The sequence below is a fragment of the Podarcis filfolensis genome, assembly GCF_964270895.1.
Source record: "Podarcis filfolensis genome assembly, chromosome: 6".
Classification (NCBI taxonomy): Eukaryota; Metazoa; Chordata; class Lepidosauria; order Squamata; family Lacertidae; genus Podarcis; species Podarcis filfolensis.
The window spans coordinates 20996704-21023126 of NC_139609.1; the positions used below are offsets into that span (position 1 = coordinate 20996704).

Consider the following 26423-nt stretch of genomic DNA (forward strand, 5'->3'; position numbering starts at 1 on the left):
TTCCCACTGCTTGTGCCTTAAACATTTTACACTCTTACTTCTCTTAAATGTTTTCCAGATCAAACTAGTAACTGGCAAAATGTTCTTCCATCCAACCCTAATTCCCTTTCCTTTTCCCTTTCTCATTACGTCTTCTTTGAACTATAGCACTCATTATTACATTTACTGTGAAACAAGAAATACAAAAGTAGCATCCCCGTTGCAACATTGCCGTCCCTGCTGTAACTTATGGGGAATATTTGCTGTGTGGATTTGTGCCACCCATAAGCCGACCCCCACACTTGTGCATACCGTATATGCAACACGGAAACATTCAAACACACAGGCTCTACCAAGCAGTCTAGTAGTGGGCAGACCATCATTTGTAATTGGGCTCAGCCTAACTCAGATGTCTTCTTAAGAAGTTAGAAAAAGCCCAATTCAACCACATCACTTTCTCAAATAATCAGAAACATGAAGGGGTCATGTGCGTTCCACTGTTACACATACTGTTCCAGTAGCATCACACAAGACTTAGGAACCATCCCAGGACTCCTAACGCCCAAGCTGCAGCACATCTTACTGACTGCATTGGGTAGAAGTCAATTAATTCCCATTGCGCCTGTGGAAGGGCTTCTAATCAAGTGAGTGCCTCCACTAGTGGATGAGGCAGGGAAGCAATTTTTGCTGGTTTGTTCATCACTCAGCAGAACTTCACACCATCTTCCACCCTGCTCCAGAGAATCCCCCAACTATCTGAATATGATTTTTTAAAATTTGTCATTGGGGCAAAAATTGCCTCCCCTCCTTTTTTGTTGGCAGAGGCATCTGCAGAATCAGAAGCTGCCGGGGGACCTGCAAGGAAAGCAACTGGATTCCATCAGCTGTACAGAATGTTTTTAACTGCATGCCACTAGGGAAAATGCTGTAGGTGTGTGGGTAGATATTTTGAAATAAATAATAATAAGCTAGTTTAAATATCTGGCATAGATATAGCTTTGATTGATCTGGAGAATAATGAATCTCAGCTGGTTCAACTTTTCCATCCCTTGCAGCATGTCAAAGTCAAACTGTACCTGCCAAAATTCCTGCCTAAAAAATAACAACCTTTTTGCATTTACTCACCCTGCAAACATACTATATGCTTCTTTTGTTTTGACCCCTCCCCTCCTTCCCAAAATAGTTTTCACTTTAGGATTCTCCAAACCTTGCAAGAAATAATCTAGTTAACCAAACAGCCAGATTACCGATAGCTGCATTTTAATCTTTCCAATTATGCTTCAGCTTGTCTCATCAGCATCCAGGACTGAAACCAGCACCAGATCTAATTAGGTGAAATAATTGCATCTTACATTGCTCCAGACTGTTTTGTGTTTTGTTTAAATGATAATGCAGTCATTAGCATGCTTGCTTGTATCTGAGGGGGCATACAGATGTTTGGTTAATAGACTGAAATGTTCCTGGTGACCACAAGATGTCAGCCTTACCTGAGCAAGAGCAAATGGTTGAAGAATCATTCTGCTCAAAAGAAAGGGAGTAGTAATTAATTTGCCAGCTTTTTTGTTTGTTTGTTTTAAAAAATCTATTATTTTAAAATTACATGATTCAGAATCATGCCTCAGTTAAACAATTCAGTGGTTTAATAAAATAGGACACTTTTAGCTATCTGAATGTTGGGTTATCCTGTCCAGTGGTGAAAAGACAATTGGACCTTTACCAGTTTGGCATTAGTGAGGGGGACAGGGATCCACCTAGTACATCTCCTGCAATCATTGCAGCACTGTGATTGGAAAAACTACACTTGCTCATGTATTGCCTTTGCTGCAACAATAAAAGGAATAGGACTGTCACTTAAGGTTACAGTCCTAAAACATGCTTATTAGGAGTAGTCCAGCTGAACTCCTGAGCTTACATGGTTGGGATCACTTATAGCTGCAGTTGTAAGCTCACATGTCAGTGATGCTGGGGGCAGTAGTATTGAAATAAATGGGGAATCATTTCCAGGTAAAAATGGCATTGGGGTGAGAACCTAGTACTATATAGGACTAGAGGCAATCCAGTGTAGCTAAACTTGAGATCATGAGAAGGCCTGAAATGCAAGAGATGTGCTTGTTGAATGTCTGCTGAGTGCTTCTCTGCTACTTTGCAGATGCATGACTTTTGTGCCCTTGCAGTCCATGTGAGCTAAAATGGAAAATTGAGCACAAACAAAGATGGCAAGGCTCCTGTACCCTTTAACTGTCATGTCAACAAACAGAAATTCGACTCCTTTTATCTATCCGCTTTAATGGTAAGCAAAACTCCCCATTTGCCTGACTTCCGTTGGAGGGGGCGGGGGAAGAGCATGTCCTCCATGTGTCCTGATTTTTCAGGGACAGTCTCGAAATTACGAAAGCCATCCCTGAATGTCCCTATTTCCCCAGCCAGTACTGCTGCTGCCAAGCCCAGGGAGAAGGAGGATGAACCGGCGCTTGGAATGTTCTTGGAACATCTGAGGAATGTTGGAGGGTATGGAAGAACCATGAAAAAAAGGAACTAGTTTGAGCAGCTGCAGCAACCTGGGGCTTCTTCTCACATCAGTGCATTTAAAAGCAAACTAAATGGAGAAAGGGAGTGAGACATATTGTACCTGCTAAAGAGCTCAAAAACAATTTCCTTTACCTGGACTTAGGCCTTTTCATGTGGAATAGTCTGCTCACGAATAAAGGCTTCCTTACAAGTGAAGCAACAGAACATCCTCTGCCTCACATTACCATCCTTAGGTGGTAATCTGGCAGCCCTAAATTTAGCAGGGGAGGGCCACCCTTCTGAAAAGTTTAGTCAGAGGGACAGAAGAGTGGGGTTTTGTTAATGTAAAAAAGTACTGTGTCTTGACACTTCATTCCTGTCATTTCAGGTTTTTGCTCACCCATGGTCGGGTGTAAAAACAAACCAATGCATTATCCCCTCTGTATATTCTGTTCCCATGACATCAACATCATACCTTTAAAGCAGTCAAGCAGCTTCACCCAAAGAAGGTTGGAGCTGTATTTTATTAAGGGTTTTGCAGATCTGTGAGGCATAAACTACAGTTTCCAGGATCCTTTAGCGGAAGCCAAGTGCATTAAATGTATGCTGTGGATGTGACCTTGAACATACAGTGAGGTAGAGCTGAGTTGATGAGGCTGAGGGTTTTATTTATACAAACAAACGGCATGTGCAGTTTATTAAATAAGTAACGATCAACGCTGGCGTAGTGGCTGCTTGTGCGTCACATAAAAGAGGGCTTGGATTTGCATAAAATTGCACACTAATTTTATATGTATTGATGCAAATTTAGAAACAATTGCTATAATTTAAATAGAAATATGGTGCACATCACCACAGTGGGGAAGACACAGCTGGCCTGTGTGCCTTTTCAGTCTGTTGTCCGAATCCTCTCTGTTGATAGGCCTCTTGAAACACCGTGCTCTCCCTTCTTACAGTTCTTTATCTCAAAACAGGGCTTGGACTGGACTGGACTGGACAGGCAGCCCTTCAAACAGAGGGCACCTTCATACAGAGGACTGCCCTCAGACAGCCCTTCATATAGAGGACTGACTGCATAAACTGGGAAACCTGGCTACCCTCCATCCAACTTGAACAAGATAAAGCTAACTGAGCACAGTAAAAAAAAAAAGCCACAGTGAGGGCCTTCTTGCGGCAACCATTCAAATGCTACTGAAAAGCATGACAAATTAGAGAAAATTAAAGTCTCTTCTTTCTCTTCCACAGCAATACAATCTTAAGTACTGCGGCTCAGTTAAACAGATTACATACTCAAATGTTTTATCCTTTCAGCTATACATTTGACTCACATTGAGTTCATTTAAATGGCTGAAATGTGACGAATCAGGCCTGAAAGGGGAAAAAAAGTTTGGTAATGTGTTTGAGCGAGAGCTTGAAATGTCATTGTTTTCTTGCTCCTCCCCCCCCCTTTTCTGTTTATCTTTCATTCTGTAGTGAATGGAAAGTCGTGTTTAGTCAAAGGCCTCACTTTATTATGATTTATGGGTCAATGATATTGCAATTATATCACTTTTTTGCCCAGTGCCTTTCCCCTTTCTTTACAGATAGAGAGGTGCAGGGGGGGGCTCTCTCTCTTTCTGTTTCTCCATTTCTATTTTCCCTTGCTCCTTTGCTTTAAAAAAGCTGCTTAAATGTATACATGCTGGTCTGGCAAAGCTCTTCCTTACAGAGAAAGTGCACGGACCTAGTCATGACACCACATGCAAGGTTGATGCTGAAAATGGCAACCCTGTGCTTTGTTACCCCAGCTATGGAAATGTGTGAAATCATGCCATGCACACTTCTCTCATCCTCCAGCCTGACATGAAAGCAAAGAAACCATCACCATATCACACAGTCATATCAATCATTCCCGTAACTAGACTATGGAGACAGGAGGAGTGGGGGACTCAGCAGGGCTTTGTCCACACCAATGGAGCGGCTGGTCATGCTGCCAGTACCCTGCAAATGCATAAGGCTCCTTCGCTCCTGATTGGCCTATTTTTTGGGGGAGCACTCTGTGCATACAGCCCCCTTCCTCCTTAACAATAAACCTCTGGTTTCCTGGTAAGTAGATGCATTGGCACAGGAGGGTCATGGCAAAGACATGAGGGCTTTTGTATGAACCTCTCTTTTTATGATTGTCTACTCCCAGCCCTAGGCTACTGTTAAAGGTACAGGAGGAAGGAATTGTTGGGAAATCAAGCATTCCTAGAGCTGCTTTCGTAACAGTGAGAGAACTTCTTATTGACAGAGTCACATATGCAGAGAGTTTGTTCATATTATTACAGAAAGCAGAACTATGTCTCTCAGCCATCTTTTAGTCTCAGTCCTTCCTTTTAGTTTCAAAAATGAGCATTTTAATTTTTAATTTTTAAAAAAAATTATATAGCGCTTGACTATGAAAGTGGTTTACACAAAAAAGATAGGACACCAAAACCGAGAAAAATCTCTTGAGAGGAAGCAAAGTACAACACTGTTCGCTCAAAAGAGAGAACCGAAAGGGGTAAGTCGCTTCAGAGAACTATAACTGAAGTGGTTGACATTTTGTTTAGATCCACTCTGCACGCTACAGTTACTGCATAAGGGAATAAGGAGCGGTCATCGGGTTCCCAAAGCGACCTGTTTTCTAACATATTTAATAATCAAAAGGAGGCAACTAGATACCTGTAATTACACCATGGTCCCAATAAGCTCCTTGGTGGCCTACATGTTTTGTTGGTATAATCTGTGATGTTAAAAAGGGGGTATTCCTTGCAGAATCACAATCATCATCTAGACACATAGAGCTGGGTCAAGGATTCTAAATCAGAGGCAATGATACTCTAGCAATCCCGAGCCTTTAAAAATTAAGCACCTCCTTCATTTATGTTGCTCGTGGAGGGTGTGTCAGCTTGACTTTCAGTTATCCTTCTCTTCCCCATCACACATACCCTATGTCACATGACACCACATTCACTGAGGACCCCTGACCTATGGGAGAGGCTTTTGGGGGAGAGGATGGAACAGGAAAACCACCTGTTTATCCTCTTTCACCAGTTTCTCTAGAGCCAGCCCATTGTTAATAATTTATTCCATGCATTATCACAATGGCCCTTCAAGGAAGGTTTGTGTTACTACTACCTGCATATGACAGACTGAGATAATACTGGCTTGCCTCAAATAGTGGCTCAGGTAACTCTTAAACTGGGGCTTCACCTGTGCCGAAAAATGTAAAGGACCCCTGACAGTTAGGTCCAGTCACGGACGACTCTGGGGTTGTGGCGCTCATTTCGCTTTATAGGCCAAGGAAGTCGGCGTTTGTCCGCAGACAGTTTTTTCGGGTTACGTAGCCAGCATGAGTAAGCCGCTTCTGGCACAACGGAACACCGAAACCAGAGCAGCACGTGGAAACACCGTTTATCTTCCCGCCAGAGTGGTACCTATTTATCTACTTGCACTTTTTTGACGTAATTTCGAACTGCTAGGTTGGCAGGAGCTGGGACCGAGCAACGGGAGCTCACCCCATAGCGGGGATTCGAACTGCTGACCTTCTGATCAGCAGGCCCAAGAGGCTCAGTGGTTTAGACCACAGCATCACCCACGTCCCTTCATCTGTGCCTAGCTGACTCCTAAAGCAATTTGTTGCTGTGTGGAATATGCAGGCCAATCTTAGGCATGTTTAGTAAGATGTAATTGTGCCAGAAGTAAGCTTATGTAGGATTGCAGCTGAAGGCTAAGAAACAGAAATATTTCATTGAATCTGCTACCAATGGACTTAGAAACCAGCCGTCTTATTTCCCAACCCAGTGTTCAGTCTACCAGCCTGCTCTCACGCTCACTTCAAACCAAGAATGGAGAGAAACAGCACAGTTAACAATACATTTGGTATTTGTTAGAAAGCAAGTGTATTTCCCTGTTGGCTGCCTAGTTATCTCACAATAGTGTCATAAATAATTGTTCTGAGGGTGGGTGGGGTGGAGGGCAGTGCTTTTTATCAGAAAAAAAAAATCATGCCAGTTAAGATAGCTCAGTACAAAATGCTTATGTAGATTAAGACGGTTGTGGTGATGCAGCGGACGGCAGCAACTGCGGCGGCGGCAGGCAAACAAACAAGCAAACTGCAGGTGCAAACAGCTTGATTTGGAGAACTTCATTCTCCCTCTGGATTGAAACGGTATCCACTATGCTGCCCTTGCTTTTGAAATTAAGACATTTGTCACCAGCAGTGCTGTAGCTGTGGGAACATTTGAAAGAAGATAATTTCTATTCTGCAATAATGCACGACAAAAGTAGAAATGCAGGAGGAAGAAATGGCACTGGGAAGGCAAGCCTTCTCGGGTTATTTTTGTCACACGTAGAACTGTCCCCCCCCTTCTGACTCGAAACCCATTCAAATAGGCTGCAGTTGCAGTTGCTGAGTTCTCACCTGGAACTGGTGACTTGAAATAGGGCTGAGGCAACAAGAGAGGATTGAACCAGTTACCTGGCCTGGTCCTACTATTAAGTGGGATAAAGTGGCTTTTAGGTGGTTGGTGAACGGTAACCACTAAAGAACAGCAAATTGACAATTATTTTGTTATTGTAATGATACTTTTACCACCATGGGGAAGTTGCAAGTTAGACTATTCTGCCTTGGCCATCAAAACTTCTTGGGCTGCCTCTACCTTCCTACTGCAAGAAGTTTCCTTATAAAGTGTCAGATTCTTGACTAACCTAGCTCAGTATTGCTTAAAATGACTAGCAGAAGCTCTCTACCCTCCAGTTCCATAGCCATGCATATGTACAAGACCTGTTTCTGAAAACATGCTTAAAGAAATATGCTGTATAACAGCGCCTGAGAGGTGTATTTTTGTAGGCATGTAGGGTTGCCACTTTCCCTTCCAGGAGTTCTGCAGGGTGCAAAAGCTCTTGCAAGTTGCCTCTGAAGCAGGGGGTCACCAGCATGGCACCAGTGGGCACACATCTGCCCACAGAGGTCCTCACTTGGGCACACATACTTTACCGCCCAGCCTGTACTTGCAAACTCACTTTGTATAGCATTGTAAAACTGCCAAGACTTTGTGGGCAGCTAATTTAAAATGAGATTAAGCAAGGGCTGAAGGGCCACAAACAAACTGTGCTGCCTCCTGCCCAAGTCACACCCAGGCCAATGTCCTCTAAACTTCTCCCGTGTGAAGTCAATTCCACCAAGGGCTTTTGCAAAGTTCTTTCCTTCACGCCATAGCTGTCAACATTCCCTTTTTGGCGGGAAATTCCCTTATTCCAGCGCTGCTTCCCGCTGCTATCCCGGATTGTTAGATATCCCATAGACTGTCCCCGGGTCAGGTGAGGCTGCTGATCCCTTATTTTCGAGGTTGGTGATCCCTTATTTTCAAATCTGAAAGTTGACAGCTATGCTTCATACACCTCAGAGGAAATTGGCAGCTAGGGTACTTGTGTGAGGGAGGAAATATCAGTGGGCTTGAAGAACCCCAAGACTGCCCCCCTCTTAGTTTACATGGGAGAATATGGCTGAGGAAAATCATGGAGGCCCTTGTGTCTATGTTTGGGGGAAAGGGCTGATAGGAAACCCCTGAGGGCTCTCTAAAGTTACTTTGAAGCAGCTAGCCAAATGCGAAGGAGGAGGAGAATAGGGTTTCTGTGTTTTTAATAAGTGTGAACATGCAGGAACATTGCCAGGTGCAGCAGGTCAGGCAGGCAGGGGCGAGAAACACCACAGATGCTAACATTCCCTCACAGCTGGGAACAGTATGAGATCCCAGTTGTTACCTCATTCTGGTCACCCTTCAGAGGTATATTACAAGTAATCACAACAATTCATCAAGTGTTGTGTACATTCAGTTCCACACTGAATGCGGTGTGCCTGGTTATGAACTTCAAAAATTACTTTTGAGGTGTGTGGAGCATTAATGTACAGCCTGAATGAGGTAAACAGAAAGAAGGAGAGGGAAGGTACCCCCCCCCCCAAAAAGTCCCCCAGACAGGAAGTGGCATAAAAACCTGCTGAGTTACCACTAAGTACTTAGCTAAATTGCTACAGAAAAGTTAATAGTCTGAGAAGATGGGGACATTAGAGATAGGTAAAAGGTCTTTAAAAGTGCAGTTATGTGTGCGGCAATTCACTCTGTGCTGGCTTGAGGGTAATCTCCACCGTACTTAGACATGTTGATTTATGAACTAATTAGCTCCATACAACAAAAATACTTCCAGATTCTGTTTCTCCTAACCAGCCCCCAAACCACCTAAACAACTGGAAAATGGGTTTTACATCTGAGAAGATTAAATTCAATATATATTTATGAGGCCATTCAAAATGGAGAGTCCTTCAAAACCGAGTTTCTAGGAAGCAGAAATATCCATGTATCAAACCCCAATAATGTCAGAATCCCAGGCCTCTGCAAATGAATTTATTCTCAAGGTGCAAGAGATTTTACACATTAATTTAGAGGCTTAATGCAGCACACATTATGTGGGCATTAATAAATTTAACGAAAGAGGGGCAAGGTGTCAAATGCTTTGCAGCTGTCCAGTTTCTTTGAAAAATAAGGCAGATATATTACTGCTTTCTTTTTTAGCTCTGTTGCATTCACTCAGAAATAGGTAAATTCTAAATTGCTTCTGCTTCAGAATAATATGAAGATAGGAAACCACCTTTCAAATATTGATTGCATGCATGTGAGCTCAGTTGAGTATACTGGTTTTGCAGATGGACAGCTGTGTTTAGTCATTTGCAGCAAAACAACAAAGACTCTTACAGCACCTGAAAGAACTCAGCATTTCTGTTTCATCTCTGGAAGCTGAGCTTTCCTGCTGCAAGAACATTCGGAAGCAAGTGAACAGAGGCATTGTCTCCTTCATGAGCTAGCTATAAGGGAAGAGAAATAATAAAAATAAGCAGGCTTAAACCAATCAATGACACTTAAAGAAGCTGATGGTGGTTAGCTGAGCAGCTGGCACCACTGTTTTAATTAAGTATAGACATGAGCCTATGATGACACAGTGGTGGGGCAGGAACAGCCATTGTGTTGTATGCAATGAGCACTAAGAGAGATATTACCCTGACTGGATTCATATGTGGAAAAATTCTCACACAGAGAGCAGACTAGAACTGTGCTTGCTGGTGAATGGAAGAAGGTAAATATGAGCCAATGGGCCTTGCAGATTTCCTGTGATGAATCGTTGTTTCCTGAAGATGGAGGAGAACAAGGATCTGAGGTAATGTGTAACCACGCCTTTCTATGGTTGGCACTGAGGATAACACCTGTGGTACAATGAGGCCTGACCTCTCCATGGGTTCCCTTGATCTCCAGGTCCCTAAAATTTCTGTTCAATGGTGGCTCATTTGTATCATACACATGGGATTTCTCTCACTGCTTGACCTATGGGAGGTATGGAGCAGTAAGCTGACTGGAGGGAAAGAGAGGCTAGCGAAATAGTTCTTACGCAGTGGGTAAAAATGCCTACGTAAAAGGCATTTTGTATAAAACCCGAGCAAGCAGAAACAGTAACGGGGAAGAGATTGAACTATAGTAAGCCCTCAATTTCTGTGGATTGCACCTAAAGCCAAAATCGTGTCTAGTTAAAACACATTCAATGCTATTGTGGGCAGGATTGCCGAAGTCATTTTTCCTGGATGCCTGCCCCCTTTTTATTGTTATTTATTTGATTTTTTTCTTGCAACACACATAAAACTGAATGTGCACAGGTTAAATGCATGTAAATTTTGTGGGACTGCTGTACAAGGTACTGCGTTTGCCAAGGCAGTGCAAACGTAGGAGGTATTTGTAAAGGAAAAACCAAAAAGTCAGACACATAATTCCTCCCATTCTTGCTGTTCTCCTCTGAAAATCTCCTTCCATTTCTTCTATCCAGGTGGTTGTTGCTGTTTTTAATCTCTTCTCCTATTCCTGAGTTAGGGGAAATTGGGTTGGAAAATGCTATTGAGAGAGGTAAAATATATTAATGGTCTGCTTAAGCTCACCCTCTTTTCTCAAACCCTTCACCACTTTCTCCAGGTTTAACAATGAGCCTTGCACCTTCCTCAGTATAACAAACAAATGAGAAAAAACTTATGTATCTTGCATTTATTTATCTGTCTTATAACTTGTAATTAATATTCTGGGTAAGAGAAGACAGTGAGAATGAGTGGTGAGGTTTGCATTCCTTTCCTGGGTATAGAAATGTTTAGGGCCAACCATGTAGTGCTGCACTGTGTCGTGTCAAAATGGCACCTGGTAAGCTCCAGGAGTATAATATGGAAACTCCATTTATACTCTTGAATCATCCATGGATTAAGAGATGTAAAGACAATAGAAGCTTAGAATGCATGAATGCAACCAATGAGGTCATGTGCTACTTTGACATTTTCCTTATTTTTTTGTTTACTATTTCCGTCCTTCCTATATTTCAATATGTCCTCAATTTATTTCTAAAAGATGCACATTAATGTTTCTATTAAAGCATTATTGTCCTCCAGATATATCCCAATGCCTTGCGTTAATTAACTTTGCATTCTAAACGGCAGCTAAAAATCGCTTTTATGAGAATCATTCCTCCGTTGGGATAATTTAGGATCTCCTTTATTTGACTTTCACAGTTTGTTTGTTGCTGTAGGTAAAGCAGTTTTTTTTTTTTTTTTTTTGCCTGTAGCCTCCAACAAGTTACTCTGGAGTAAGCCTGTTCAATTACTCAACAAAATTGCTCCAACCAAAACAGTTGGAGGCTTGCAGCCTTAGAATCATTAACAAGTTAATATGCCTGGTTACACCTACTTGTAAATTAGATGGATAATATTTTACATAATAATTTGAAGATGGCTGGTTTGATGACACTTATGGCTGCCTATGATTGCTGTACAAAAACCCTGCCAAGAGTCAGATGCAGCTGTGTCAAGATGCATTACCAAAAAGAAAAACTGTGTTCAACTGGTGGTGGAAATCCATGTGACTCCAGTCATGTAATTTGGTACACTACATATTTGGCTGTCCCCAAAACAAATGTCCTAATCCAAAAGAGAAAACAAGCATGAAAACTGGTGTTGTATATGTGTTTCCATAAGCTGAAAAGCCCAATCTAGGTGGAGCTGGTGCTCAGAGGCCTTGGCAAATCCTCTGCCACAGTGCAGGTTATCTTTTCCAGGAGAAGGTCTGAATGGACAGTCCATTTTTTAAAAAAATGCACCAGATTTCTTAAAGTTAAAACAATACCACACACTACTTTTCCATAGTAAATTTGCTGACAATTTACCGTAAGTGGTCATGGAAGCATCCAAAGACTTTGGACCATAGGCCCAAATGTAAGTGGAATCTGTCCCCTAGTCCTTCCAAAAACCTAATAGCCCTGTGAAGTGAACGCTACTTTTAAAGTGTTACTCTGCCATATGTGGGAGTCTTAGGGATTATGCAGATAAAAATGGAATTTGCACATTTAATTTTCATAAATCATCCTTCCACCAGAATTTTTAGTTCCTTAATGAAAGAACAGTAAAAACTACATCTGAGAAAAATTTTATGACAAGGGGAACAAAATGGACATTATTTTTACTCTTGAGATCTCCCTAATTTTCCTCAGCAGGTCTGAATATTACCATAATTACATATCATGGAATAATGGCCTATTTCAGTAGCAATTATTGGAAGTTAATAAAATTATCACTTAATCTTAAATGTTGCCACTCTTTAATTTGCCATCCAGATTTCTACCCCCCCTCCCAGCCCCAATATAAGAGTAGAGCAAGGCAGGAATTAAAGCATTAATTATAAACTAACCTATTCATTTCATGTCAGAAAAATGTAGGAATACCAGAGCCTTTGCTTATTTAAATCTCTATCTAGAATATTGTGAAATGAAACTGGAATTAAAGTAAGCAAGAACGATAACGGATAATGAAAGAGCAATATTTAAACACTAAGATGTCTCACCTAGGAGATTCCATTGTGCAATGCAGTATTTATACATTGAGCAGCCCTGTCCTGTTAAGTGTAATGGCATAGGCTGCTGAAGTTATACCATTGTCCGATGCCCAGGGCCATATATCTCTGCCAAATTGCTTTCTAAAAACTCCCTAGTTTCACCACTGCAATTGTTGCTCCTGTGCTGGCAAGCCTGGATAATACTGTGCGCCATAGGTTTCTTACGGCCAAACAGCGTTGATACATTTGCCTCCATCACTCTGAAAAAAACATTTGAGTGGCAGATCTTGCTGCTAGCCAAGGCTAGGTCTTAGAAGAAGAGAAGAATTTGGATTTGATATCCTGCTTTATAACTACTGTATGGAGTCTCAAAGCGGTTAACATTTTCCTTTCCCTTCCTCCCCCACAACATACACTCTGTGAGGTGAGTAGGGCTGAGAGACTTCAAAGAAGTGTGACTAGCCCAAGGTCACCCAGCAGCTGCATGTGGAGGAGCAGAGATGCGAACCCGGTTCAACAGATTACGAGTCTACCACTCTTAACCACTACACCACACTGGCTCTCTTAGTGCCAAGGTAAAACTTGCCTGCGTGACAAGTGTCATGTGTTTTAGATTGGCATCCTGTGGGCAGAGATGATGTCTTGATCTTATGGAAAGCAACTCCCCTTGGACCCTTTGTAGCTCAAGAGCAGTTTTAAAATGTTCTGAGTAAAATAAATAAATAGGCATTCAACTGCTTCATTTCTCAAACTGCAGTGTTTCTCACCAGGTCAGTGGGCCTTCTAATGTACTTTGAAACCTTCCAACAACATGTAACCTACTTGGGGATGGTTTGATTGGGGAGGAAAAACATATTAAGTCCAGGTCTTAGTCCTACCGTCGGCCCCCAACTTTCAATCCTGCATTTTTGAAGTAGGCCCTGTTTTAAAAGGAAACTGAATAACTAATTTGTCTAAAACTCACATCCATTTTGTGTTTCTGTTTCATTCTTGACACTTCACTACAAAGACACTGTAGAGACTACTGATGCCAAAGGATTTATTTTCCTTTTCAATGAAGAAATTCACTGTATCTATCAGCCTTAGTATATGCCTGACCAAATGGGTTGTATAACTTTTCAGAGATGAATGAAAACAATGGGTACAGTGCAAGATATGGTTAACCTGAATGGAATTAGAAGCTATTTTGTACAGGTATTCTGAATTCTATGCCAGGTTTTGGCTGATAAGTGTTAGATCGCAACAATACCTCACATAGCCCCTCCCTCCATGCCATAAAATGCTGTGTGTTGGACCGCCCTTGGTATAGGGACATCCTACGGAGCTATGAATAGACAGAAGTTTTTTGTTTTGTTTTTTAATGTTGTCAGTGCATGTTGTTTCCATGAATCTGGCCTATTTGCTCCTTGCTCCTGAAATGAACACACACCTCTAAGATCATTCAGTGCACAAACAGAACATCCTGGTCAGTGTTCAAAGAGCTACTAGAGGTATGTCCACGGGACTGGGTGTGCCTAGTGGGGTTGTGGTTTTTTTGGCTTTTTCTTTGAAAGACAAATCCTCATGCCACCCCACAGACTGCTTTTGAAATTCTCCTTCAGTTCAAAGGCAGTTTGCCATTAACTGTGGGAGGCTCTTGTTAGAGAAACACAAGTTGAGATTCCCCTTAGGGTACGCTGAATTAGTCAAATGGCTGAAGTATGAAATTCATAGTAGTTTGCCATTGGCTTGCAAATTCCTGTATAATCAAACATGCACAATCTACCTCCTGAGCATTTTCTTTTCTGATAATTACACAGCCTGGTTTTTTTGGTCTGTTCTAATAAATTTCCAGGCAGCTTAAATTCCACATTTTAATATTAGAAATCCACTTTAATTATAAGTAATCCTTGGTGCCATGTGTCAGTCAGCTGTATTTGCATTTACACTCCTCTGTGAGGCTGCAATATAATTTTCTGTTTATTATCATGAGTGCGCTTCTGGTGTAAATCTACAATTTCATGTAGGTCGTTGCTGGCAGTCAGCCAAAGCTTTAATTTATCTTTGCCTTATCTTATTCCAGTACACCCAAGAAGCCTGATGGTGCAAATAACAAACATTCCATCAGCTGTGCTGCTGTGGAGGACTCCACAAATATCACCAGTTTACTGCTACTGCCATTCTCTATATTGGCTTTCTGAGAAACAAAACTGATAAGACAGACTTCTCCCCTGGTGGGTGTTCCTGGGGAGTATTTGCCAGCCAAATCATTATTCCCTTGAGGTGCAGGCAAGTCTATCAAAGATGATTCAAAGACTATAGGCTGCCTGATTCAGAGAATACAGAGCCTGGAGGGAACAAAATAGCTGGATTCTCTTGGGCTTTCTGTCTGTGCTGATTAATTGTTTTCCATTCGAGGCTATTATATTGGTAAAATATTTGCATTATGTGTGATAGAATATCTGCTCCTAAGCAAATTCGCCCTGTGTTGCCACTTTTTGATTCTTCCTTGTCTTTGAAACATTGCTGTGTTTAGTATTTTTTGCTTCCACTCCTTGCTCCAGCTCTTGCTGTCACATGCGGTAATTGGGCTAATAAAAGGCAGAAACAAGAATTTATTACACCTTGGGCAATACTTTTAAACAAACTTTTATTTGCTAGAGCAGCACTTTCCCCACTACGTGCTACTGTATATTTTGACACTTCTTTTTAAATACTAAATCTGGCTTTTTTAAAACTTAAATCATGCAGCTGTGCTCTTTTATGCATAGGGTGGGGGTTGTCCATACATTTCCTTAGGCAGACTAAGGTTTGGGATGCATATGAATATTCAGATGATGGGCCGTTGGAATCTACAGCTACTTCATTACTGTCAACCTTCTCCAGATGTTTTGCAGCAGAATAAATTTGAGTCAAGAAGATGAATTTTAGGCTTAAGTATTGGAAAAGATGACTGTGGGGCAAAGATGTCGTGTAAAGTTCTCAGTAAGTGGTTCGTTACCACCACAAAGTCGTTCAAACCATAGTTAGCATTCTTGGGAGAGCTGTGTTCAAATCTGTTTATACTTCCACTTTTGGTGGGCATGCCCAGCTGTGCATGAGTTTGGGGAATGTGATTCATTACTACCAAAATTTTCTCTACGCTAGACCATAGGTAATTCATAAAGCTATGCTGCTTCATTATTTTGAACCTGCAACTCTGGATACCTGATGCAACAGGAAAGCAATGTTTAGCGTGTACCTGGAAGTCTGCCTGACACCCTTCTAAACAGCAGTGGATTGATAATATTTGGGGGAGCATCATTACACGCAAACTTAGTAAGTGCTATTGTAAAAACCAAGGAATTCCACTTTTCTTTCTAGCATGCTGTTATAGCACCATGATTTCCATCTAGTGCCTATTTGTGAAAGCCTTTCAGACTTCTGAACACATTCCAATCAAATGCAGACAATTATGGCTTTTATTCAGCTACGTATGTCCAAACACTCCCAATATTTCTATATCCAGTCTATTTTATTCAAATGATGTGTCACAAGCCCAGTTCTGCTGTTTTCCCCAAAACATGGCAAAAATGTGAGTCCATCTGATCCATCTCTTACTGCACTGAGAAAGTAGATCATGGAAGGACTATCGTAGTGTAAATCATACTACCATAGCCTTGTGCTGTGCAGGCTTCTCCTGTTATGTTGAGGCATGAAGCAGTGTATCATGCAGAAGTGAGATCTTGCATCTCACTTATATGCATCCATTGAGTTAACTATCTCTGTAAAACAGATGCAAATCATTCTCCTGGTAGCACCTATTCAGAGTCTAACATTGGAGGCAAACATTGGAGGCTCCACAGCACTGGCAATCATAGCACACATCTGCTAACCACGGACCTATTTTAGCTTAAGTGTATAGCAAAATGCCCCCACCCCGCCCCAGTAATAATGCTTTCAGAATTTTTGATCACGGATATTATATTGATGTGCACATATTTGACATATACTTGAAAATTCAGCACTGGCACTCAAAGGTTTTGCAACAATAGTCAATATATCTGATATCTGACAAGTGGCATTCAGCCTAGTCAGTTGCTGACATGTATCCATCAGTATTTAACAGTACTGCAGACCTGGCATGCAATACCAATCAGTGTTTGATAGTTTCTAACACATGGCAATAAACAGCAACAAGCACTTCATTCCGTATCAACCAGTATGTGCACTGAAGGTATCTACAAAGGTTCTCCTGTGAGTGCCTCGGTCTTCATAAGTGGGAACTAGGAATATGGCCTTCTTGGTTGTGGCACCCTGCCTTTGGAAATTCCTTCCCAGGGGATTTGCCTAGTGCCTTCATCTTTGCAGTAATGAAACTTGCATTTTCTTGGCTTTTTCAAACTGTTAAAAATGCTGCTAGAAGCTGCCAGTCTAGTACCATTTTGATTGTTTATGATAGTGTTTTGTTCTTTTATCTTTTGTCAGTTATCCTGGGAACCTCTTTGTTGAAGGCATGCTATACAGTTAATTAATTAGATAAGTTGACTGTATCTGACATAGTAGCAATCAGTATTTGGCAGTTTTGCATAATTACTTATACTTACGTACTTTATATTACCTTCATTCATTTAACCAGTCCAAATATCTGAATGCTGAATTTTCATGTCATATTTTGACTTGTAAGTTTCATGTATTGGAGCTTGACTTAAAAAAAAAGCAACATTGAAATATGAATTGTGAACATTGATTTCATTTCAGCTTTATAAAGCTATTTTGATACATGTATGTTATGTGTTATATGTATTACTGCGAATAAATTAGTTAGCAGAAATTATAATTAGTATTTTGACACTTGTAATCCTAGGCATCCTACTCAGAAGTAAGTCCCATTGAGGCCAATGGGCTTGCTCCCAAGTAAGTTGGTATATGATGGTAGCTGAACTGAATTGATTTGAAGGCAATGAATTGAACTGGTCTGCCAGCTGAAAAATTACCTACCATGGCCTTGTCACTCATAATTGCTGTCTCTGAATCATTTGGGGAGTTTTCTTTCACATCCATCTCATTGTGTCTGCACAATTCTGCATTTGAATTTCTATTCCATCAAACTGGTAAAATGCAGTTAAGAAATTGCAATACTAATCCCTGAAATTGTTTACGCAGGAATCTTTATTCTCTTAAATCTTCCAGTGTTAAAGCAACAGAAAACATTTAGAATGTCCTTTGGTGGAATCTTATTACACTTGCTATAATATGTAAACTGATATTCTTTGATGCCAGCACGTTGCCCATACAGAGAAATCTCTGCACAATTAAATGAAAAGCGAAAGGAAGAAAAAAAGAAAGAAAAAAATAGGATGAAAATAAAAAATAACTTCCCCCCCTTAATCTGATTAGGATTAAAGTACATTAATAAATTGTCTGTTAACACAAATTGGCAATAATACAAAAAATCTACGTCTTACGTTAGTCAAGAAAAATAACTTCATTTGAATACAAAAGGATAAATACACTCTTTTTTTTTGTCCTATAGCCACTCTTGTACAGTAGGTCAGCACTGCATGAACTTGATGCAGTGCTTCTAAAATATACAAGGGTATGACTGGCTTTAGATTTATTGAGGAGGGAGCTGGTACACATGTGCATTTACTAACATCAGACAAAGAAATCGTTCAACCAACAAGGGTTACAGAGCAACGTTCACTAAAGCACAGTTGGAAAGGGAATTTCAGGGGCTGAAGCAGGCCAATATGGCAGCTTTGAAACAGATTTCCTTATACCCACAATGCACTGACAGCAAAGAATTGCCTCTATTTGGTTGGTCCACACACTGGGAAGAGGTACAGTTGCGCACCAGATTGGAGGAGCAAGGTTTTGTAGTTTCTTTCTTTCTTTCTTTTTTTGTATTCCCGTCGGGGGGTGGTTATGAAAGCCTTTTCGATCCTGTGTAAGCTTTTGCAGCTGTGACTTAGTAGTAATAGTATTGGCAGCTGCCGACTTAAGCTTGAGTCAGAAAATAACAGTCTTGACTCGCTGGGTTGTCCACAATGGATAGATATGGCTTAGTTCGTTTGGGCCTTTATAGAGTCTATATATGTGTGGAGATTTTAGTTTCCCCCCTTTTATGTTTTTGAAAACATAAAAGCATCTGCTTGCTGCTGCTGCTGCTGCTGCTGCAATTTCTTTTCCCCAGATTTCCTGTGGCATGTTCTTTTTTTTGTTTTAAGCAGTCTGAAGTTGACCCTCCAAAGCTGGGTTGCCTAGAATATGAGAAACCCACTTAATCCTAATGGAGCAATCAGTGGTAATAGGAGTATAACACGTGGTAATGATATTGCCCCTTGCGCAGAGCTTTGACTGCAACCGTCTGGGTCCATTTCACAACTCCGCTTCTCACACAACACACCAGTGTAGGCTGCGGGGCACTGGCAGCGGACGTTGTTGTGGCATGTTCCCCCGTTCTGGCAAATCTGAAGTTCATTGTCACATACGTTTGCTGCAAGGAGGAGTAGAAAGAGAAAAGCATAATCAGTATAAGTGACTTGGTTATGACAAGCAACGAGGAAAAATAAAAATAAAAGCATTGGTTCTTCAACCCGCCCGCCCCTAAACTCTGATAATTTCAGTACTCGGTGCATTTACTTGTGAGTGGCTTTGCTAAACCCATGGTAATTACTCACCAGCAAATGTACTGAAGAACGTGGCTTGAGAGTGGGCCTGCCTCTTTGGTCGTGAATCTCTGTGACTTCATCCCCTCACCTCCCTGAAAGGGTTAGCTTTATATACGCAGCCTATAAGCAGTCAAGTGCTTGCCCCCCACATCCAGCAGTTATGCACACTGAATGTGCTGGTTTTCCAACTTGTGTATAAACCAACCTGTGTTACAGCTCCCAGCCGAAGGGTTAAATTACCTTCCCATGTTCATGTTACCAGGGTTACCACAGACTCTGGTGTGCAGGATAGAACACGCACAAGGCTGCTAGTCTGGGGTGCATATAATCTCATGGGGGTGGGGGAGGAGGCATCACCTTTTCCTCATGGTGAACATAAGAAAGCCAGACATGCTGTCCACCAGCCTATGGCAATCTGCTTAAGTTAAGTGGTCAAAGAGGAAAACCTAGACCATTTTAGACTGTGGAATTTTGCACTTGTGTATTGTGCAGATTTATCCAAGCTATGCATTCAGAAAAAATTACTGTATAGACTTTCTGGGACTGTTCCACTACAGACAGCAGGTGTAGGATCACATGTCTGAGCATTCCCTTCCAGAAAACTTAACATGTTAGAGAAAAGGTTACTAGTTCAACTCAGTCCCTGATATGCCACTTTTCCACATGAAGGAAAACGCTATTGCCCCACCTACAGTGGTGGTACAGTCTTGGGAGATCTATGCTTCATGAACGTTCTGAATGTGACTTGAAAGCTATGTGAATATGCCCAAAGATCACACCACCAGTTCAGCGCTAAAATTATACTGTGGCATAACCCTGATGAGATGCCCATGCAGAAGTCTTCCTGGGTGCATGTAACCGACACTCAAAAGATATAAATAATTATGTGAATAATGGAAAACCAGGCATACAGTTCTATGTAACAGGTGGCTCTGTGTGTTTCCAAAATCTGTATATACGTTGGTAATCATTGCTTTGAATCCAAACTATAGAGCTGAGATTCAAAGAACAGTGAGTGGAAGGAAAATAGCACACAGCACTTTTCTGCAAATACATGTGGCGCTATAAATTGGTAGGTTCTATAGCAGTTCCCCAGCTTGTACAAGAGGTTGAATTTGATGCTGCACCAAAAGAATAACAATTCTGGTTTTACGCTGCAATCCTAACCCCATTTACCTGGAAGCAAGCCCCATTGCTTTCAACAGGACTGGCTTCTGAGTAGAAATGGTTAGGATTGTGCTGTTTGCTTCATCTTTCTCAAACAAACCTTCTGTGTGCTATGTGAAATAGCCATTCTGTTAGTAGAAGCCTCCCGCTGTGGCCAGAAGGGCATTGTTGGATCCAACCCATTATGTTTACCATGCTCACATTCGTTTTTTGTTGTGAGATGGCAAAATACACCAGTCCACTTTGAATTACTGGAGACAGTGAACCTGGCTCAAATAAACTCAACCACAGGCACATTACAGGATCTTTGAATATTTCTCTGCAGCAGTGCCTACTCCTTTAACTCAATTGATTTCTTCCTTTGACTTCTACGCAATTCTTTTGAGCGTCTATATAAACTCCAAGTATTACTTGAATGTAAATGACTTTCTTGGATGGAAGCCAAAAGCTTTAATCGGCAGTCCTATGCACCCTAAATGGGAGTAAGCCCAGATTAACACAGTGGGAGTTACTTCTGAATACACATGCATAGGATTGTGCTATCAATATTGGCTTTCTCCAGGCTTTCGGAGTGAACACGCGTGCACTTAAAGAGGGCAGGCAGGGCAGGGGTGAGCATGCAAGTCCTGATCCCAACCTTCCCATGTGGACCAGCTGCATTTCAGACCTCCTTTGTGTGGAGAGGAGGGGTCTGAAGGGGGATGCTAAACATGCTCATGAGCCCTGATACAGTCTTCTCCAAATGCAGGAAGTTCTGAAGTGAAGGCAGCATGTCCAGAAGCACTGCCACCTCTCCCCACTTCTACCCACACAAGCATTCGGGTGAATGCTTAACCAGGGCTCAAGTGCCCAGTTACACACACAAATACAATGGGGATTTTTTGGGATCAATGCCTACTTAATTTGTTGTCAGACTGCAGGCTCACAGTTATTCAGTATCCAAGTAATTTTATACCTTTGGACAGGGCCAGCCCAAGACATTTTGGCCCCTGAGGCAAACCACAAAATGGTGCGCTCCCCCAGGGAAGAAGGAGTGAGTGAACATTGGTATCAGGATCTGTTGTCCCTGTGGATCCTGCTGCCTGAGGCAATTGCCTTAGAGCTGGGCCGGCCCTGCCTTTGGAGTGCCTTAAGGTGCAGTTTTCCTGACAGACAGGGCATAGCAAAGGGAAGCATTACTGTCTGAACAAAGTCTCTATATGTTGTCATTATTATTATTGAACTGGAATTATTAATAGTCATGTTTATATACAGTGATGATATTTGCAGCAAACAGGACAAAACTTGTGCATTAACAAAAAGGCAACACTTAGTTGCCCAAAGCAAAATACCAATATGAGACATGATGACATTACACTGAGCAAACGTATCTGTGGAAGGTAAGCTGAAAGCGCGAGGAGGAAATAGCAGAGCAGTGGGAGCATGCTCCTGGGGAATCTCATAAGCAAGTGAATACAGAAAGAAATAGGACAAATGTCTCCCTTTTTAAAACAACAACAACAACACCAAAGTGACTACTAGCCACAGACGACAATTAACCGAGAAGTACATATGTCACATTTTAAAACATTTCTTCCTATGCATACATTCTCTTCCACCCACCCACCCAGCATGCATCCTCTGTCCAATCTCTTGCTAATCCTTCTTCTTTTATGATAGAGATATTCTAAAAGGAGTTTAAACACTCAAAGTACCAATCAAATAAATCCCTCATAGCCTTCTTTATCGGGGGAAGGCAATAGCTCAGTAATTCAATGCATGTTGTTTAAGCAGAAGTTCTCAGGTTCAATCCAAGACTCCATTTCTAGTTAGAACAATCTCAGGGAGCAGACCTCAGTAGGCCCTAGGAGAGCTGCTGCCAGCACTGGGCAGGAGGGATCAAACCCTGACACAAAAATAAGGAAGTTTCATGTGTTCGCTCTATTCAAATCAACAGAGGTTGCAGCAACAAGTAGTTCTTGGTGGAATTGCTTCCCCTACAGTTGCTTATAAAGCATGCCCTTTGTTCCCGATGCACAGTTGACTTCTAATTCTGTTCATGCAAATGCGTTGAATAATAATGCTCTTTCACTTCCTCTCCAGCATACCGTGCCATAATTAACAGGAGGGCAACCAACAGGCAGCATCTAAACATGTTCTTCCTTCGTCACCTTCCTGTGTGATTCCTTTTACAGTGCTAATGTATTTTTTATGACCCATTGACACAACACTGAAATGCATCCACAGTTTCTGATCTGTAAATGTCACAACTGCATATTAAGCCATTATAAATGCTGCTTGCTCAGGGAATTGTGATGATGATGACCATATGTCTGCATTTTAGTCTTCTTTAATATAGCACACTAGACGAGCCTAATTGGGCATATTTATATTGCAGATATAAACCAAGAGAAATAATAAACCATAAAGCAAGTCTGATGAGATTTCAAGTCTGGGAAAAGATTGCAAGCAGCAACAGAAGAAATAAATGCAGAATAAGGAACTAGACTTTTTCTTAGATACTCATAGCAAGATTATATTTTGTGAATTTCCACATTTGTTTGGAAATCTTCAGACTGGTTCACTCAAATATGTATATAATCCTTTGATTAGCATCTAAATTAATAAATTGACTCCAGTGAATACCATAGCATATGTTGAGTTCTATTTCTGTTTGTGGTGCTGGATGTAAAGTGATGCATTTCCAACAGCACTGAAAAGCAATGCCTCTGAGGAGAATGAAGATTTGTGTTGTTGATAAATGATTTGTCTGCACATGACTGCTTTGCACTGCAGTCACATGGTCAGCGATTATTATTCCTTACAGTCTATATCCTCAGCAAGGCTGTAATCCTATGAACACTTACCATAAGAGGTATAGTTCCATTGACCCAATGAGACCATTTTGGAGTAGACATGTATAGGACTTAAGTGTGTGTAAGGTTGCAGACTATGCTGCTTATAGCTAATATTCACATATGATCTTTCAGTTCATTTGGCTTGAAATAAATAAAACTTTTGTAGAAAAATCCAGCTGCAAAGTCCCTTAAAAGATTTGGCATGTTTGAAAAGGGCAGCTGTGGTTTGGTGTTTCTTTGTTTCTTTCTAAACTGGGCAATGTCAGGCATGGAGTATCAATGCAATAGCATGGATATTGATCATTACTAGCCTTAAATAATTAAATGGGAAACTAATAGTTAATTAAATGCCCCTCTTAAACACCAGATGAGCTCTTAGTATCTAGACGTTGAATGCAAATTGAGACATTTCCTTAAGTGAGTCTATCTCATAACTAATAATTATTGTTTTGGTTTATTTTTATTTGCAAAACATGTGAGTGTTTAAGAGTGAATGATCCCTATCTGCGCCTATGGTTTCCATCCCACAGTAACTGCAGCATTTTATAAAGTCTTATGATGAAATTACTGGCAGCTCCATTTTAATCATTTGCGCTGATACTTCTGCTTTTTCAACTGGGGTGTAGTGATATGTTTTGTGATGCTCTAACTCTTGGTTTGCCCTGTCCTAAGCACTTAGAGGGCTATATAGAAAGGATACTAGTAGCTTGACCCATGGTATGACATGCAAGCTAAAAAAGTGAAGGCAAATCCTTATGTAAAACACCTTGAAGAGGGTGTTTTATGCATTGATTTGTATGCATTGTGTGTGTGTGTGTGTGGTTTCATGCATTCATTATCTTATTGCTTGGCTGCAATAAGATACCTTTACCTTTACCTACCTTTGCTTGGCTGCAAATGACAATGTTTGTTACGCAAATCATATCCAGCTCATCTCTATTCTTTATCTTTGATGTTTGAGTGAAGCTGGTGAGTCATCTATACCCTTCAAACTTTGGCTAGCCACAAATTTATTTCTTCCTTGGTTCTGCCACACAAGTTGCTTTCACTCACACCATCAGACAGAAGCAATATTTGAATAAATGGACATTTGGTAGGACCCATAGTAGCTATCTTCCAACTATGACTGGTTCATGGCAGATTAGCAAACACAACAACTTCAGAGGCATAATCACAACACTGTAGCACAAGTTCACGTGTTAGAAAATGGCAGTATAGATTCACAAGAAGCCATTTGTTTTCTAATCCCAGTGTCATTAATAATTGCAAATCTAGCAAAAAAGAAAAAGGGAAAAAAAGTAAGAGTTGTTTTGATCAAAGTATGCTGCAGTGGGAACAGCATTCTGGGGCATGTGAATCTTGCTCTCATTAGCACTTAATAGCTGGGACTGATGGATTTCCACATTTTGGCAATGGGAGATCTGGGATGCAATTGCTAGTGGCCTCCTGGGAAAAGCAGCCATTTCTTCCACTTGGTGGCTGATTAATGCTGAAGCAGCTGAGAAAAGGTGGCATTTGAGACTGACCCAAAGTGTTAAGACTGAAGGGAAAGGAGCCACTCAAGGCAGACACCCTATAATCATTATAGCATAATGGATGACCCTATTAAAGACTGCGAGAGTCAGTATACTATATTTAGGTGCTGCTGATTGCAGGCTTTTCATGTTTCTTAACATTTCACCTAAGGTTTCCCCAGCCTAGATTTTGAATGAAGTCACGATTCCAGCAATATGGAATGGAACAGCTTTTGACCTCTGGTACAGCAGTAGATCTTCTAAAAAGTGACACTCATTCAGTGGATTAGTATATATATACTAACATTATATCATTTTTCCTATTTTTACAATGTGAAATCATGTGAAAGAAAGCTGTATGCTGCTATGAAAAACAACCACTTACTCCAGCGCTATGGAATAATTATAACATGAAGACTAGGTTGAAAAAGAAATATTCCCCCCCTCATGAGACAAAAAAGTGAAAGTAATGGTCTTTGAGAAGGTGGAGTAATTAATTACATATCAAGGGGGGTGGGGGTGCTTAAGAAAAATCAAGATCAGCCACAGAGCTGGAGATGGGTGCATCTTCAACTATGGCATCTGAAAGGGATTTGGTAGCCACCCACTTAATTTGAAATGAAGTTAGATTTAAAATAATAAAAACAAGTTAACAACATTGCCCAAAGGCAACTCATTGCTGAATAATAACTCGATCCTACATGTGTTTACTCAAAAGTAAATCCCAATGCATTCAGTGGTCTTATCCCCAAGTAAATATTCATAGGACTGTAGCCTGGGGCTATGCACACTTAATTTGGGATAAGTCCCAGTGAATTTAATCAGATTATTTTCAAAGCATCACACTTAATGATCTTCTGTAAATATTTATTTGAACTTATACTAGATCTCTGGAGAATGAGTTTTTTTAAAAAAACAAAAATCTTACAGTTGTTGGCATAGCAAGTTGTTTTAAGCCAGTTTCTGATCAGGATCCACCGGCTTCTGAAGAGTAAGGCAGTGGTGCCATGTTTGATGATGATGATGACCCAATTTTGGGCTAAATTATGGAATAGGATCAGGACTGCAGTAATTCATATAGACACTGCTCCATGAAAATATGGGAAGCAGAAACTTACGTTTGGATTTTCTCATTCAGAATGTTTGCATAAGGGCAATGTAACTCACAATTTTGAAACCTCAACACTTCCTAATATGTTGAAGGAAGGAAGGAAGGAAGGAAGGAAGGAAGGAAGGAAGGAAGGAAGGAAGGAAGGGTCTTTTGAGACCAGGGGTATAGAGAAATAGACTTAAAACTATTCTGTATCTCCTATGCTCAAAAATGTTATGAAATCATACAATCGGTTCCAGAGGTGTGCAACAGTAGAAATGCAGCTACCAAGGACTTTGAAATAACAGAAAAGGTAAAAGAGTAAAGGAACAATATCCAGCACTGCACAAAAGAATAAGTGGGCACTCTCTCCAGACAGAGATAATAATCTCACATCATAGAGTCGTTTTGACAGGCCTGATAGAGGATAACAAGAGATTGCTTTCTAAAACGGACAAAATTGAAAATAAATCCAGGATTAGGCATTTTAGAATTACTGTTGTCCCAGAGGGGATGGAGCCCTCCAGTTGTTCTTAGGCAAGGGGAGGCGCGGTTAACTAAGCTTGTGCAGTTGTCTGATTTAGATCAAGTGCTTTCAGGAAGAAGATTCTTAAGGGTGGGAAGGAATCCTCAGCTCCAGCCATGCCATAAATCCTTTTGATTGTCTTTGGATACCAGGCAGTTCATAATACAGTCCTCAAAGCTGCTGGAGTCACCTGAGGGGTACAATCGGTTGGTGAAGACTAGGGAAAGCTGTAAATGTGATAATGAAGTTCAAAAGCATG

At 41.0% G+C, this 26423-nt stretch overlaps 1 protein-coding gene and 1 long non-coding RNA gene across 14 annotated transcripts in view; one reads left to right on the plus strand and one right to left on the minus strand.

Moving 5' to 3' along the window:
- The first annotated feature begins 368 nt into the window (after positions 1-368).
- Positions 369-3592, plus strand: LOC310765501. Of its 2 annotated transcripts, none has more exons than XR_014549615.1 (4): positions 369-910; positions 2129-2269; positions 2876-3123; positions 3462-3592. It is a non-coding gene; the product is annotated as an uncharacterized lncRNA (long non-coding RNA). The 2 variants fall into 2 exon arrangements; XR_014549616.1 differs by lacking the exon at positions 369-910 and adding an exon at positions 922-1311.
- Positions 3593-17510: 13918 nt separating this feature from the next.
- NTNG1 (netrin G1) overlaps positions 17511-26423 on the minus strand; it is a 207033-nt gene continuing 198120 nt past the window's right edge. For all 12 annotated transcript variants that reach the window (XM_083620474.1, XM_083620469.1, XM_083620475.1 and 9 more), the window contains one exon: positions 17511-18855. In XM_083620474.1, the coding sequence (XP_083476600.1) occupies positions 18658-18855 (198 nt within the window). In that variant the 3' untranslated portion in view covers positions 17511-18657. The remainder of the gene's footprint in view (positions 18856-26423) is intronic.